Below are 17,345 nucleotides of genomic sequence, written 5' to 3' on the forward strand. Positions count from 1 at the left end.
TCCAAAGTGACTAACTGGACAGCCCCCTGTGGCAAAATCTCATGTACCCTGAAGGGCCCTTGCCAGCCTAGGATCAACTTCTTAGCTTTCTTCAGATACTTAGCTTGATAGAGTAGCACCTGGGAGCCCTGCATTATTTTCGGCCTTCGGAGATGGCGATCATGCCACGCTTTGCGACGAATCTGCTCGGCTTGGAGAGCATGTGAAGTTAATCTCCTGCTTTCTTCTAACATTGAGAGACGAGAGAGGTTTGTTGAAGCACTCCCAGCTGTGACACGAACGCTTCCCACTCTTGCTGAACCTGAGTTGAACTCATATGGTGCAATTGCCTCTAAGCCAAAAGCTAGCTGGAATGGGGTGTAGTTAGTGGTTGCCTTGAAGGAGGTGCGATAAGCCCAAACTGTGCCGAGGATAGCCTAAGCCCAAGAGGTTGGATACAGATGACAAGCTTTCTTGAGAAGCGCGATTAGTACTTTGTTAGTGCTTTCATCCTGCCCATTTTCTCTAGGATAGTAAGAGCAAGATTTGCGATGAAAAATCTTGTAATTTGTGAGGAGAGTGGAGATCAAGTCGTTGACAAAATGACTACCTCGATCACTGGTGACTTCCAGAGGACACCCAAACCTGCAAAAAATATTTTCATACAAAAATTTTGCGACAGTGGCGGCTGTGCAGTCGATGGTAGCCACCACTTCAGCCCATTTTGTTGCATAATCTGTTGCTACCAAGAGATACTTACGATTGCCTGGTTGAGCAGATGGAGTAACTGGAGCAACAAAGTCCAAACCCCATCTCTCAAAGGGCAACCACGCCATAGATACCTGGAGAGGGCGATTTGATTGCTTGCTAGGCTTAGGCGCACATCGCTGGCAAACATCACAAATCTTGCAATGAGCAATAGCATCTCGAAATATATAGGGCCACCACAAGCCCGTCTGTAAAATTTTTTGTGTCGTGATGTGACTGGGATAGTGGCCACCTGTAGGACCACTGTGTGCATCCTCTAGAATGTGGTCTACCTCATGAGGGGAGACGCACGTTCGCAGCACACCATCTGGCCCCGATTTATAAAGCTGTCCACCAATCAAGGAGAAAGATCTAGACTTCAACAAGAGTCTTCTTTTTTGCAAGGGAGAAGCATTTTCAGGATATAGGCCAGTAGAAAGCAAATGTAACACATGGAGTAACACATCTCCATACCATTCTGGGATCGTGTCGACCTTAAAGAGATGACTATCAGGAAAATCATCATCAACCCCAGTTTCGGACTCACCTGAGTGTATGCGAGAGAGATGATCGGCCATGACATGCCGCTTGCCTGGACTAAGCACTACTTCGAAGTCGAACTCCTGGAATATCAGTAGCCACCTCCAGACTCTTCCTGCAACTTGGGGTTTATTCAGAAGATAGCGTAGCGCATGATGATCTGTGATGATAGTGAAGTGAACCCCTAACAAGTAATGACAAAACTTTTGTAAAGAATACACCATAGCCAAACCTTCCCTTTCTGTGGTGCTGTAGTTGGGCTCTGCTTTGGTGAGCAGGCGACTTGCATAGTGAACAGGGCGATCCAGGTTGTACTCTTTACTAGGCTGAGTCAGCACAACCCCCACAGCAAGCTGACTGGCATCCATATGCACATGAAAAGGAAGAGACCAATCTGGAGCCACTAAAATAGGTGCTTCAGTGAGGCGCTTTTTGAGGTATTCAAATGCTTCAGCCTCAGGTTTTGACCATTTAAAGGGCAGTGTAGCACTAGTGAGTCGGGTCAATGGTTGAGCCACCTGTGCATACATTCGTATGAACCTACGATGATATCCTGAGTGGCCTACAAAGCTCTGTACATGATTTCGGATTGATGGGAGGTTGTAACTTCAAGATTGCCACTATCTTCTCTGGGTCAGGTGCTAAACCTTTGGCAGACACCACATGGCCTAGAAGTGTGCCCTCAGTGACCAAAAAGTGACATTTGTTAGGATTGAGTTTTAGCCGTGCCTCTCTGCAGAGAGCTGAGCGAGGTGTTCCTCTGGATTTTCCACGGGGGTTGAACATTGAGCACCTGAGAAGGTCAAAAAATCGTCCATGAAGATGCAAAGATGATCCGTAAGCAAAGGACAAAAGATGAGATATACCGCTCGATTGAAAGAAGGTGGAGCGTTTTTCAACCCAAAAGACATTCTAGTGTAGATAAAAATATCCCAGGGAGTCACAAAAGCCGTTTTCAACTGATCACCTGGATGGATGCCCAACTGATTGTATCCACTAAACCCATCCATGAAACTGTACAAAACATGCCCTCCTACATCTTCGAGCACACGCTCAATGAAAGGTGTGGAAAAACCATCTGGAATAGTTACCTTATTCAGCGCGGGGTAATCTACACACACCCGAAGTTTATTGGACTGCTTCTTAGGCGCTATCACCATGGGTGATAACCACTCAGAGTGCTCCACAGGTACAATGATCCCTGCCTCTTGCATTTTTTCGAGCTCTGACTTGACAGCCTCTGCATACTTCGTGTTGAGCTTATAAGCTCAGCCTCTGACACGCTTAGCCCCTTCAACCAGAGGGATTGTGTGGAGACCCAATTCTGGTGGGATCCCTTCCAAATCCTTGTAGGACCAAGCAAAAACATCCTTTTTTTTTTCCCCAAAAGAAAAAATCTTTCTATTAAAATCACCTCAAGGGCACTGACCCCCAGGTAAAATTACATCAGAATAATACAGAGAGAACACCATAAATGGTATCACCAAAAAATAAAAACCTAGGGCAATCTAAGATACAAGATTGCCTCAAATCAAGGCTAGATATGGGGGTTAAGTCTTGAAGACCTCCTAGGCGTCTTCAAAAACTCAGCAGACTTCTTAGCACTTTCTACCAAAGAAGGAAAATGCCGCTCATAAGCTGAATTTATGCCTTCGGAACTGCTGTTGATATCCAAACCACTGCCCTGAGGATCAACTGGCGGATCATGAAGAGTTGGTGAAGAAGTAGTATCCGAGGAGAGAGGAGAAACATTTTCTCTTCTTCTATACACAAGCTTTGGAGCCTCTGTTCTCCTAGCTCATCGTCTTCTTTTCTTCCCTTCCTTCCTCCTAACTTTCTCTGCTTCACTTCTTCTCCTTACCAAGTGATCTTCCAATCCCCCATTCGCATGAAGTGCATCTTGTTTTGAAGCTTGCTGCCTTTGATCAGGAGAAATCCTGCGTCAAGTACAATCTGCAGCAACATGGCCTTTTCTGCCACAAACAAAGCAGTGACCAGGAAGACCAATAAAGAAAACCCTCTGTAAAATTTCTCCCCCATGAATGGTCGGGAGCGAAATAAATTGCGGAGGGTTCTTCGGCCAAGGATGGGAAGAGCACCATCCTTATGGAGATTGTGCGATCCTCATCATCAAGAATCGCAGCATCTCCAACCACAAAACCCATACATCTCCCAATTTCATTAACATGCGGAGCAAATTCTGGAAGAAGTCCTGGGAATCTAGCTGTAACTGCAGTTCCACCTACAAGTCCATTTAGATCCTTAAACGAGTGAAAAAAAGAAACTACCTAGTCAAGTAATGTGGGATGCTCCCGTAACCAAGCTGCTAAGAGGACATGCTGAGGGTTGTCAAGGTCGCCCAGGTTGACTTTTTTGACAGGGTCAGGAGGTGTAACTGCGGAGGGTACTTCAGAAGTTGAAAAATGAGCTGCCTCTTGGAGCTTCGAGACATCATGTGCTGGCGTTTGATCGATTGGAAACTCCGCATACTCTTCTTGTAACCATCCTGGTGGAAGCTCATCGAAGGGTAAATCTTCAGACACACACATAACAGAGTGCTTTTGAGTGGGCGGGACATCCGACCTGGGAGATGTTAGAGGAAGGGGGGAATCATTGGCGAGTTCATGCAGAGGAGATTTTTTCCCCCTTCGGTGATGTGTGATAGGTTCCCCGAGGCCGAGGGCTTCCATAGGAGGATCATCTGAATCATGAGAATTTGGGGCTGACCCACGTACGTCTCGGACTGGTCCACTGTCTGCTGTAGGACTACTGTCTAGTGTAGGACTTCTCACATCTGTGTCTGCCTGAGGAGTTGGAAGAGAGAGTGTTACCGGTACATGTGAGTTTTGAATAGAGACCACATAGCATGGCATCGAGGCGGTAGCTTTCAACCACTGCAGCAGGTCTTCGTCAGACCCGTCAGGTGGAATGGGCTGCTCAGGGTCAGGATTGGACCGTACTGACAATGAGCTGTGATGAACCACTGGATCCATACCTCCTTCGAGCCGAATTGGTTGCATGGGGGAGCCAGGAGTATGTATTCACATGGCGTCGTTGCCCCAATCATGAAGTGCCTTAGTATGCCTCAACCATGGTCTACCAATCAGCAAAGGAAATCCTCCCTCCACCTGAGGAAGACTGACCACCACAAAATCCAAGCTAAATGTGAAGTCTTGTATCATCAGAGGCACCTTCTCTACTATGCCCACAGGGTAGACTGTCCTCTGGTCTGCCAATGTAACAGTGAATGGAGCAGGACGGGTAGGCTGCAGACGTAAGGCCAACATAGTAAATTCTGGCATCAGATTGATCCCAAAGCCACCATCCACTATGACGCCTGAGAATTGATGCCCAAGAATAGACACAGTGACACGAGGACTTTTGTAGTCGGTGAGGGGAGCAGCTGGATATGAAATCATGTAGGACTCCAAGGGCTGCACAGGTAGGTGCCCGCCACTAGGCCCTGCACCAAGGTACAGAGACTGGATGATGGAAAGGGTGTCACTTCTAAAATTTGCATCAAGTCGAAGCATGTCGTACAGTGACACTTGCTGAAAAGTGTTTTTCAAGATAGACTCTGTTGTGGGCTTGTTTCCTTTGATTAAAGCTTGCTCTAGTATCTTAAGCTTCTGCAACTCCTCTACTACTTCGATGAAGGCACCATCAATATCTGATAGAGGCGAGGTAGGTTGGCTCTTGACACTACCTGCTGGTTTGTCAGCTACTACTGGAGTTTGACTCATTTGTGTGACAGGAGATGGAAAGATTGGACCACCAGGGAGGCTGAGGCCAAGAGCAGCTCTCTGTGCCCGTGTGAGCACCCTAGCCAGCTCTTCCACTTGCTTCAACCCTTCTTGAGAGGCAACTACAAGAGTGGAAGGCGGTGCCTGTGGAATGGAGCTTACTGTGATGAGGTTAAGCTTTGGAAATGTAAACTCCTGTTGGTTCTGGCTTGTGCTTGCAGATGTGGACGCTCGTTGTTTTGGGTAATCCTTACTATAGTGATCCTTAGCTTCAGGGCAATGTCGCCAAGGAGGGGACCCTTCTGGTAAGGGACGTTTGCTCTGATAGTGTCCATACTCCCCGTACCTGTAGCACAAAATTGGCCTATTTGAGGGGCGAGGTGGTCTCAGCCCTTGCTGCATTGGACAGGATGCTGACATGTAGAAGCTTTGGGGAACTGAAGGAGTACTAGCATGATAAAAGCTGGGGGATGTAAAGTTGTTGTGCATACCTTGCATAGGAGGTGTTGTCAGCAAAGGTGGCATCGGGTTATGATGGCTATATGGTGACAGCAGGTTTGATGCAGGCGTAATCCCTTGTTGGAGAGAAGGACCTAGACTTTGTTGTATCTGCCGTAATCCCTTGATATAATAGCAATCCTTGTCTTCATGCCAAGACTTCTCCCAGAAGTGGCAATAAGCTCTAAGGGGACAATCCTATGGAGGATGTCCTGGAGAGCGACACGAGTTGCACCATACCATAGCCTTAGTCTCCTGTTGAGACCGAAGCTCTTCTAGCTCTCTCTTGATTTGATCCAAAGCCTCAAGATGTGGGGGTTTCTCCTGGCGAAGAGAGATACTTTTCTCCTCTTGAGGAGCGCGTTGTAGTTTTAGGGCTTCAAGTTCTCTACGTAAAGAAGTCAATGGATCAGCAAAACTTTCCGAAAACACAGAGGGGGTCTCTATGTGAGGGGAGTTGTTGAACAGCTTCCTAGACCCCTCTATCCTAGTAGCAACTGCGATGAACTCCTCCAAAGTGGCGTCGGGTCGGAGACTCTCTCGGAGTTTTTGTTGAGAAGTTTTGGGAAGCGCCTTCTCCACCCACTTCTTAACCATGAATTCACCGGGTTGCTAAGGAAGCTTGGCAACCAGAGACTTGGTCTTAGTCATAAGCTCTGCAAAAGTCTCCTCTGGCTGGAGCACCATGTTGGCTAACTCATCCAACACCTTCTCCTGGTAGTCACCGGGCCTGAAAGCTGCACAAAACTGTTGCCTTAATGCTGCCCAGGTTGCAAAATGACTCTCTGCAAATGCTATACCATTGGTCTGCTAAGCCATCCAAGGTGGATGGAAAGAGTACCAAATAAGCATCTTCCCTGTTAAGACCACGACCCCTACAGAGAGATACAAACCTTCTTGCATGGTCGTCAACATCTTCTAAAGAAAGTCCTTTGAATGTAGGGAACTTGATGTTTACCTTAGCGAAAACGCTAGCCAACGGCTCCATGGCTCCTTGCTGAGCATGTTGCTCAGTAGCCTGTTGTAGCAGAATAGGAGAGAGCTTTACTGGAGAAGGTGATCTGGAAGATATGGAACCAGATGAAGGAATGGGTGGTATATGTGGAGGTATAGGTGATGCGGTTGATGGACTTCTACTAGGTACCAAAGGTCGTCTTCTATTATAGTACTTCAGAGGGCTCAGTAGTGCGCTTTGACGCTCGACTGACCGCCTTGTATGTGTCATGCAGTGACCACCAATCCAACCAACCCTTGGGCAAGAAAACCTTGAACTGTTGGTCTAGACTCTACTAGACCATGCGTGACTAGACCAGGCTGGACCAGGGACGAGGAGGACTAGACCAGGGTCGAGCAGGTCTAGACCAAGGACGAGGACAGGTTGGACCAGGGCGAGAGAACAGTTGGACCAGGTCGGCCAAGCTAGGCAAGGTAAGCGAAGCTAGATAGACCCAACTAGCTTCAAGATGCAGCTCACAGAGTGAGATTTCAGTTGACGTCCGAGCGTGATCGCCAAAATGAGAGCACCTGTAGCGAGGATAATGTGTAGTGCTCTCTACAGTGGGTGGTCCTCAGTGCAATGTGCGTGACAATCTCACTCAAACAGACTGAACAAAAGGGAAACAATAGACATCAACAGAGCTCACAAAGACACAACAGCAGACCAGAACATATGACTCGACTATCTCAAAGACTGATACAGACTCTGGCATGGCAGCACACTCAGCTCCAACCCAGGACTCACAGGTACAATGGGGGTGTCGAGGCTCAGATGTGCAGGGATGGTGAAGACATGCTCTGTGTATAGACTCACTCTAAACGACTACGTGAAGATAATGCCACTGGCCCCAAAACGACTACTCATATGTACAACCATAAAGAGCCACCAACGGCTCTTTAATGTCCAGTCAACTAAGTATATCTCCAAACTGAGTGGTGGTGGTGACCTGGCCACAATGTCCAATAGACCACCGTCGGTACCTTGCCACGTGTCACCCCCCAACCCAGAGGATCCGTCCAGTGTGAACCAAACCAACTGTAACTAACTGTCCAACTGTCTGCCTGTCCTGTGAAGTGACACTGTAGCCCTGCTACAATTATGGGCACTATCAAAGCAAGTGTCCTCTTCCTCGAGGGTCTCCTCCATGCTGCTACTACCCCAATACCAAGGATCATTACATGGAAGACATCTAGTACAACTATATACAGAGACACACATTGACAATGCTCTTCAATGACCGATGTAGTGCATCCTCAAACAGCGCCCAATGTCGGACATCCTCGGACAATGATGTTCATTTCAGCTTTTATTTTACTTCATTTTATTTTGTACCCAGACATTTTATTTTATCCACTTGGATAGTATCGGTTTGGTCTCATAGGTCATTTTGGCCTTTTGAAGACGTTTAGTGTAACATTTTATTTCATTAGACCAAGGATTTCCCAAAACAACGTGACTCAACATCGTCAAATCGGGGCTTGAGCCAACTATTATCAGACTTCACCTTCCCAAAGATCAATTTGATATTAGTTAGTACCACCCTTATGCAACCACCTTCCACCCATCTAGTCGCTCAAGAAGACAAGCTGTAGCAATAAGAGGAACCAGTTGGAGTCCTCACACGGACCAAAAGGGTAGTTTTAGGATTGTCTCTTCTAGCTACTACTCCCATCCCACAATCTGTCAAGCCGTCTGCAAGCAACAAAGAAGAACAAGCCTCTTTGACCACACATTGATGGTTTCAGCGAGTTTCCCTCTACGACATGCTTCACCTAGATTCCACATTCAAGAATGACAATCTTGTCGTTATTCAGTTGAGATACCCAAGAGCACATCCTAGTAGCCGGCATCTCCTTGTGTAGCCATGTCTTCATGTAGGCCGCACTCTCTCCAAGAGAGCTACGGATGCACAACCGCTTGCTGGTTCACCTTTCTGCCTCTAGATAAACTCCATTCTGCACAAAGTGCAGAACCTTAGATCAATAATGATTTCCTCCAAAGATGCAGCTAAAAGAACAATCCCTGTAAGTTCTAAAGCTTAAACACAGCCTAAAATTAACATGAGCTTTTTGGGTGGAAAGTTTGCAGAAAAAGCCAACAGTTATTAAATGATGCAGAGGGTGTGTCACAAGTAAGTTGTTTGCAAATGGTACCAGGTCGAGCAATCTCCATGATTTTTCCATTACTGCATCCAAGAAGTAAATTCAATCCATTTGGGGACCAATCAATACAAGTAACTGGGCCAGGGGCTTTGATGAATCTACCAAGAAAAATTTGTTCGGACTTAATAGCGCTTTGATAAATCTACCAAGAGAAATTTGTTTGGACATAATAGTTGATAACAAAGAGACTTTAAAAAGTTGGAAATTTCATGTCTTTCAGATCACTCTTTTGATGTTAGAATAGTTGTTAGCCTCCCTTTGTACGGAAGGGATTTACCCTAGGTCGTGAATTAATACAAACATAAAATATATGGTTAACCTCTCTTTGTATATAAGAATTATACCCTAGTGGCTTGTATCCATTGGATGAGTGAAAAAAGAAAACTGTTGAGTCCAACGAGGAGGTTGCTAAAAGATCCCCATCGACAGTGTAATTCAAAGCTGTCACATCCATCTTCAAAGCAAAGAATAGCAGTCCAAAATCTTTAGTACAAGGTGTTTTAAATTAATCTTTTCACGTAAAAGTAAAAATGTTATCTAACTAAAAAGAGGAAAGGCATCTGTTGGATAGTTTGAGAGAAAATTTTAGCCCTCTACCAAGTTTTGGATTGAACAGGAGCTCTAGGAGCCTCTATTCTCTAGAAAAAATCTAGCGTTCCTCATCAAAAAAACATAAAATGACGTTTAATGACATTTAATGCCTAGCTCATTATCTAATGACATTTAAACACTCGCAAGATTTATGTGTTTCTTTGTTAATTGAAATCGAATGATTATGATTGTAGGAAAGTTTAACACAATCATGTTGCAACTCTTGATGTCAAAGACCAGCAAGAAACTTCTTACTGTATGCGGCTTATGTGCATCAATAAGCCTCCATTGATGAGTACCCTTTGATAAGATCCTAATCACACCATCTGCGAAACCAGTAATAACTGTCCTATAATGGGGATCAACTGTCTTTGATGGCCAAAGAATTGATGTTGCTCCACTTGCAAACCACCTTGCATACACTTGCTGCTTTTTTTCGAAATGGAAGAGCCTTACCTGTATTTGTCTCCACTATTAGAGCCTCTATGATTTAAAGAAGTCAAACATGAATCAACGAGGAGCCATACACAAGACACGGACAAGAATCAATTGAGGATTTTTATCTCTAATACAGATTATTATCCCCAGATAGCCCCCAAGTTCTTTCATGTTTCCTTTGTATTCAACATTGTTTCAATGCCTGCATAGGGATCCACATACACTCATGCATGTCTTTTTTAGAGAGAGATGAATGTCAGAGTGAGGGATAGAGATGTCAAGCCCCAACTCATGTTCTCTGCAACATGGGCCAATGAATAGGAAACTGATCTGAAGCTTGAAAAGGACAAACTGCGTGACGATGCAAAAGTTTACCGAGCAATCAGAACCTGAAGTAGCCAAAAAGTGGTTGCTAGGAGAAACTGACAACCCAGTTATGAAACCCGCATGGAATTCAAGCACCTTTTCAACTTCAAATGAAGGCACATGAACTTTCCATAAAACACCATTTTCATCCTGCATCATAACCAATTCTATGAATAAACAAACATTTGAAACTTGGAAATATAAAGTGATGACTAACACCATTTTCGTCATGCATTATAGGTCAATTCTATGTATAGACGAACATTTGAAACTTGGAAATGTAAAGTGATAACTAACAAATGTAATAATATTATTACAGTTTCTGTGTTGGATTTGTTCTCTGTGTTATGTATTTATGCCAACAAGAAGCTATCATGTGCATATGATCAAAGCTATCCTAATCAAATCTTGCGATACAGCAGGAGTAGATGTTGTTCACGTTCGACGTACGAGACAACTTACACGACGTGGTTCTATACCATGACTTAGTACATTTTGCTCTAGCCAGGTTTGCAAGTCAATGGTGGGGTCACTGTTGACAGGCCAAAATAACCATTTTTAGCGTTGTGGGATGTCTTTTTCGTGTTTGGGCCCCAGCAAGCTCTTTTCTCTCATGTTTATTCTTTAAAGACCACACTCTAGACTAAAATAACACGTCTTCTGTTTTTTATCATTCATAACATCCACAATACATTATAATTTTTTATGTTATGTGATTGTCTGTGTCAACCCAGGAAAAGTCAAGGTCTGAGTTCACCTTAATACAATAGAAAGTTCTTTTATGCATGTGATCAACGCTATCCTTACCCCAGTCTTGCAAGACAAAAAAGTGGGTTCACCTTGAGACTATTTAAGTGGCGAAAAAACACTCAGTTTTGGCCCATTCCACCTGAGCCCGCAATCTCAGATGAGCATTCATGGCAATTTGAACACACTAGGGTTCCACTCCTTATTGGATAGGGGTGGAAAAGGCAAGCTGGGTCAGAAGTAGTCTCCAAAACAGACAGATGGGAGATGATCACCAAGGTGCCGGCACCAATGAATTCATCTAACGTGGAGTGCAATCCTACTTCAATGACTCCCTCAGCTTTTGTTGCAAAGGCTTGGGAAGAACTTTCTCCACCCCACTTCGGTATCCTAAAGTTACCAGGATTTTGGGGTACTTTAGTAACAAGAGTCCTAGCCATGGTTAGAGCTCCCCCAATGTCTCACATATTCTCCAATTCATCGAGGGCCTTCTCCTGATAGTATCCTGGTAAGAAGGCACTACAGGCATCTCCAAAGTATCCCACTCAGTAAAGTACTTCACCTCAAATGGTTGTACCATTTCTTGACATCTTGGAGGTTGAGATCACGCCCTCTGCATAATGAGACAAACCGTCTGACGTGATCATCTGTATCTTCAATGGACAGTCCTTGAATGTGGGAAACTTGATGTTGACTCTTGTGAAATGCTAGGAGGGGTCCGGAAGGATTTCCAGGTGGAATGAAGTGTTGGCACTAGTATGAAAAAAGAAGACTCCTCAGCGGGCTCACAAGCGTGTCCTTAGATTGCCTAGCATGGGTTATACATGGGCTATTGATGATGAGGTTTGAGCCACCTTGGATGAAGTAGACAAGGTGGGCAAGTAGACCTCCTTAAACCAAGTTTCCCTACTTGGCAAGCACTGAAAATGGCAAGCAACAGACCACTTCTAGATCAAGTAGACCCGCTTGGCCGAGCACTAGACCAAGGCAGCCAGTGGACCACTTCTAGACCCGATTAGATGGTAGTCAACCCTAGATCAGAGTAAAGAGTAGTAGTACCTGAAGGAGTACAAGACCAGGACTAGTAGTACTTGAACGAGTGTCACAAGGTGGGCACCACATGCCAATAGAAAAGAACAGACTAAACAGACTTTTAGCACTTCAATAACAACTGAAGCTGAAAGAGAGAGAGAGAGAGAGAGTGGGAGAGAGAGAGAGAGAGAGAGAGAGAGAGAGAGAGAGAGAGAGCACACACAACACGAAGTGGCGGAATTCCACCCCAGAGAGTATTGGCCCCAAAACTTGGCGCCTCTTTCGGTATTTCTTTATATTACTTGAGCTCAGTACAATGCCGGTACTACACTGTGCACCTTCTCACTGAAGCGTGTCAAAGACTGAGCCCTCTACACTTATTTAAAGGCCCTTAGCCTATGAAAAGCAGTTTACATGAAAAGCCTTCAAACTCAAAAGCATCTAGTCCAAAAGCAGATGCCCAAAAGCTGCCAACATAATTTACAAAAATCCATACAGCTGCCACGTCAGCAAGGCAATCGCGGAAGTCCGTACAGGTTGCCACGTCAACATGTCTTTCAATTTGTATAGTGTCCGTACTACTGCCACGTCATCAGCTCCTGCGCAAGTGACTTTTGTGTGTGTATGGGTCCTGCTTTATTTTAATTCCTTTACGTCACTTGGACCCCATCGGACGGGGTCCCATAAGTTGGTAGGACTTCTTCTTCTATTGTTGCTTGTTCTACTTAGGATTTTGGCCCCTCGGCCGTGATCTGTAGGTTGGCTCTGTTCTTCAATGACTTGACACGTCAACAGTTTGTGACATCCCCCATTCTTGAAAGAAAGTATCGCCCGCGATTACAACATATTTGCAAAACAACTCAAGTTAGCTCAAAAATTTCCGAAGAACATTCCGAGGGACAATCAGTTGCTCCTTTTTTTTGTTAAAGAGTTACCTTCTCCTTTCGTCTCTTTTGATCAAGGAGTTGGCTTCTCCTTTTGACTCTTTTGATCAAGGAGTTGGCTTCTCCTTTCGTCCAGATCGGAACTCTTGATATTCCGGCGTAGTAAAATTAGCCATCACAACCAGATCGCACTGATCTTCCATGGGTTTCTTGATGCACTAAAATTACATACCCAGGCAATCTCATCCAATTAGGAATATTCAGTGGTTGGCACATCACAATGCAACATAAATGCTTACATATGCATGTTACAAGAGACAACGAACAGCGCCACTGCACACTCCTCCGAGACAAACAATCTGCGATATGAAGCTACTCAACGACTACCTAGTCACTCCCCCCGCAAATAACCTAAAAAGGACCGGGCCATGAGCTCAAAAAACTGTACAACAAAACGCTCCCCAAACCGCAGTCTCGTCGCTTGGACGTTCAAGCATACAACCAAACGCTCCCCAAACATCCCGTCTGCGTCGTTTGGAGATTTTCAAGTAGACAAAAAAGCGCTCCCCAGACATCCTGTCTGCGTCGTTCCGCGGTTTTCAAGCATACAACGAAACGCTCCGCTCCCCAAAAATCCTATCTACATCGTTCAGATGTTCAAACAATACCAAAACAGCGTTTCTCAATTCTCCACCCGTGAGTAAAAATCACCAATCATTGAAACCAGTATTCAAACCAGAGTCAAACAATTCAAATCGGCACCAAGACAAGTTGAAAAAATATAGCATCCATTTCAAAAAAAATTCAAATAAAACTTTCTCAAATAGTGTTCAAAAGTATCTAGCTATCAAAACAACTAGAGAGTTCATTGAGGCTTTTGTTTGGACAACCGAACTTTGAGAACGATAGCTTGTCCTTGTGCATCACAGCGATGGTTCGGTTCCGAACCTAGAGAGTCTCATCATTCTTGTCGTGCTAGGGCATGCCCAAGAGAACGTCACAATTGCCCAACTTCACAATGTGGAAATCGGGTTTTCCATGCTTATCTTGGATAGTCACTAGAAGAGCACCAATGAGCGGTACCACTTTCTAAGTTTGCCCTGTGGCTAGCTCAGCTTCAATTTCTCCACCCTCTACATCATAATCAAAGTGCATCTGCTTCAAGAATTCTGGATGGATGAAGTTCTCTGTAGCTCCGGGTCAAAGAAAATAAGGCTTTGAAGCCGTTGACTTTGCCATATGCTCGACACAACTCATTTGTACTTTCAAGGCGTATGCCATAGATACCAGGGACTAGTCCAATAGAGGGTCTAGCTCTCTTGGCTGAAGGTGGCCCTGCGGATCGTTCTGTCGTGGGAGCAGAAGGTTGCTCTGAAGACGTCGAGGCTTGCTCAGGACATGTAGTAAATGTATGTCGTTTTTGAAAACATCCGAAGCATCAGCCTTCTTGTAAAAGAGTTTCTCATTGACGTTGTGTCAAACGAGGCCTTTGAGGCTGGGTGTCACGAGACTCTGGAGAACTTGCTCGTTGTTGTCGAGAGTTGTGGTTAGTGGCCGGAGGTTCTACTGCGGTAAACTCCAACTTTCCCTGCATCAATTTGTAGCCGACTACGGCGTGGTCCATAAGCTCTTGCATGGTGGAGACTTGCTTGGAGAGACAATATTCCTGCAATGGTGATGGTAGTTCAATGGTGTATTGCTCGCATTGGGCCTCCAAGGGAACGAACATAAAGGACACCAGAAGGTACACATCGAGAAACCTTTGGTTATAGTCATCCATGGTTTTGGTAGCAAGCATTTTCAAGTTGCCCCACTCTGCCAAAATCCAAACTTCAAACATAGAAGTCGTGTAACTGCGTGCAAAATCTGTCTTGAAAGCTTGCCAGGTCCTTGAAGCATGCGGTTATGTCGCGATTGAACTCCAATCCTGCATAGCATTATCTTTAAGAAATCCCGCTGCTCTAGAAATCTTGGATTCTTCTATATAGTTCCCCAAAGCATAGATGTTGTCGAACTACTATAGGAGTTGCAATGCTTTCTTCTGATCTTTCACCCCGTAAAAAGTGAAAATTTCGACTGTCATGCCGCCATCCTTGAAATCTTTGGGTTGGTTAGACGCGTATCCCGGGTATGGATAATAAGGGTATCCATATGGGCTCCAACCATTGTGGCCTGGTGGCGTGGTGGTGGGGGAGGTGGGCGCAATGGTGGTGGCACAGGCAATTGCACTGGATCACGGTCAGATGGTTGAACCATATTCCTGAAGATTCCCCCGATCGGAACAGACGGCTAGGAAGGTTTCCGGTTGGAAGCTCTTGTACTTCCTCGTGCTGGAGGAGGTACCACTGGAGGCATTAGAGGGCGTAACATGTAATTCAAAAATTGTTGAAAACTTCGCAGCATCGGAAGATTCTGTTGAGAATGCCGCAAAACAATGTCCTGAAGCTCCTTGAGAAGAAACTGCAAATATTTTGTTGAATCCATGAATGCCATGTCTTGGGTTCTTTATGGCTTATGCCCTATAAGACAGAGCGGTGAAGACGGGAGCGAATACTTCAGATAAATTCTAGTAGCCTCTGGTTTTCTCTGTCTGCTCTTTTGTAAGACCGGAATGCTTTCAGAAAAGCACACGCCAGATGCTCTGATACCACTATCACAAAATGGGAACCACGTGCCATTAGAAAAGAATAGAGTGAACAGACTTTTAGAACTTCAATAACAACTGAAAATGAGAGAGAGAGAGAGAGAGAGAGAGAGAGGGAGCACGCGACATGGAGTAGCGGAATTCCACCCCAAAGAGTATTGGCCTCAAACATTGGCACCCCTTTCGGTATATCTTTTCATTACTTGAACTCAGTACAATGTCGGTACTCGCGCTCTGCACCTTCTCACCGAAGCGTGCCAGAGACTGAGTCCTCTGCACTTATTTAAAGGCCCTTGGCTATGAAAGCAGTTTACATGAAAACCCTTCAAACTCAAAAGCATCTAGCCCAAAAGCTATGAGCGTGATTTATGAAAATCTGTACCATTGCCACGTCAGCAACGCAAATCACAGAAATCCGTACAGGCTGCCACATCAGCATGTCAATGCAATTCGTGAAGCATCCGTACTGTTGCCACGTCATCAATTCCTAGGCAAGTGTCTTTTTGTGTGTGTGTGTGTGTGTGTGTGTGTGTGTGTGTGTGTGTGTGTGTGTGTCCTCCTTTATTTTTATTCCTTTATGTCACTTGGGCCCCATTGGACGGGGTTGTTACCATATACATGTGGTAGTGATGTGTGTGAACACACTAGGACCGCCGGGGCATTTTTTCCCTCTTTAGGAGGTTTTTCCCCCCGAGCATTGTATATACGCCCATCACTCTAGGGCTATCTATCTTTCCATTGCACACTAAGTAATACACTCTCTATTGTGTGCCTTTAGCTTCCTTCGTCTTCTCCAAGCTGTGTGTGTTTCTCTGCAACCCTAATTCCAACAATTGGTATCAGAGCAGGTTGCATCCTCCCGGGCTTAGTCGCCAGCTGCTCCAGCACACGCCTGCTCACTTTCTCCGATTTCAGTGATCTTTGGCGAGCGTTCGCAGGTCGACAAATATTTTGGACAAGCTCGTAGAGCTTGGTCTGCTCAGAATTTTGATTTGGGCTCATTTCGGCCTCCATTTCCACTACAGGCAGTACTGCACAGGCTATTTCGTCATTTTGTGCAGAAATTCTGTCAGTGCCGTTTTCTGCATAACAGGTGCCTTACAGTCTTCTACGGTTTGTGCTATATAGCACGTGTTGTTCCCGTTCCGTTTCTCCTATTTTCGGGCAGTTTTCACATCAGGTGCAGCATTTACCATGGCTGACAACAACAACACAGATGTGTTCAAGATGTTTGCTGTTGAGAACAGGTTGGATGGGGACAATTACCCTATGTGGGCTTATATGATGCAACATGTTCTTGTGTCAAAGGGCGTCTGGAACATTGTGCAGGGCATGGATGTAGGCGATGTTGAGGATGCTGCAGGTCTTGTTGCAAGGATTGCAGCTGTTAAAGTTGTTTTGCCTACGGCAGAACAAGCTCGTTGGGATGTTAAGGACGCGCAGGCTCATGCATTGATTGCGTTGTCTGTGAAGCGCACCATTGTTCCTCACATCCGTTCAGCAAAATCTGCAAAACAGACTTGGGATATTTTAGCAGGTCTTTATGCAAGCCGCAATGAGGCTAAAATTGCTTTGCTGCATAAACAGCTGGAGTCGAAGATTATGCATGACGAAGATGATATGGACACTTTCCTTGCTATTGTCAAGGATATCAATGAGCAGCTTATTTCTGCAGGTGAAGTCATTTCAGACAGTTCACTTGTGCAGATTGTTCTTGATGCCTTACCAGATTCTTACCAGACTTTTGCTAGTACTTGGAGACTTATGACCCAAGGAAATCCAGAAGTTGTCAAGTTTGATGCATTATGCACATTGCTGTTGCAAGAGTCACTTTCCAGAAAAAACAGGACTAGGCAGCGTGCAATTGAACAGGCTTTTATTGCTTCTCAAAGAAAGGGTGGTAACAGCAATGCAACCACTTCTTATGGTTCTGCTGCGAGTGGCAAAAATTATGTTCCAAATGCTTCTGTTGGCATC

At 45.1% G+C, this 17,345-nt stretch overlaps 1 protein-coding gene across 3 annotated transcripts in view; it reads right to left on the bottom strand.

Moving 5' to 3' along the window:
- The window catches only part of LOC147428061 (cilia- and flagella-associated protein 44-like), a 250,945-nt gene that overhangs the window by 137,971 nt on the left and 95,629 nt on the right, over positions 1-17,345 (bottom strand). For all 3 annotated transcript variants that reach the window (XR_015186080.1, XM_086497688.1, XM_086497687.1), the window contains exon 10: positions 10,085-10,211. Coding sequence is in view for 2 of the 3 variants with exons in the window: in XM_086497688.1 (XP_086353814.1) it covers positions 10,085-10,211 (127 nt within the window). In the remaining variant the exon portion in view is untranslated. The remainder of the gene's footprint in view (positions 1-10,084; positions 10,212-17,345) is intronic.

The sequence above is a fragment of the Adiantum capillus-veneris genome, chromosome 23 (assembly GCF_014529385.1).
Source record: "Adiantum capillus-veneris isolate H3 chromosome 23, ASM1452938v2, whole genome shotgun sequence".
Lineage (NCBI taxonomy): Eukaryota > Viridiplantae > Streptophyta > Polypodiopsida > Polypodiales > Pteridaceae > Adiantum > Adiantum capillus-veneris.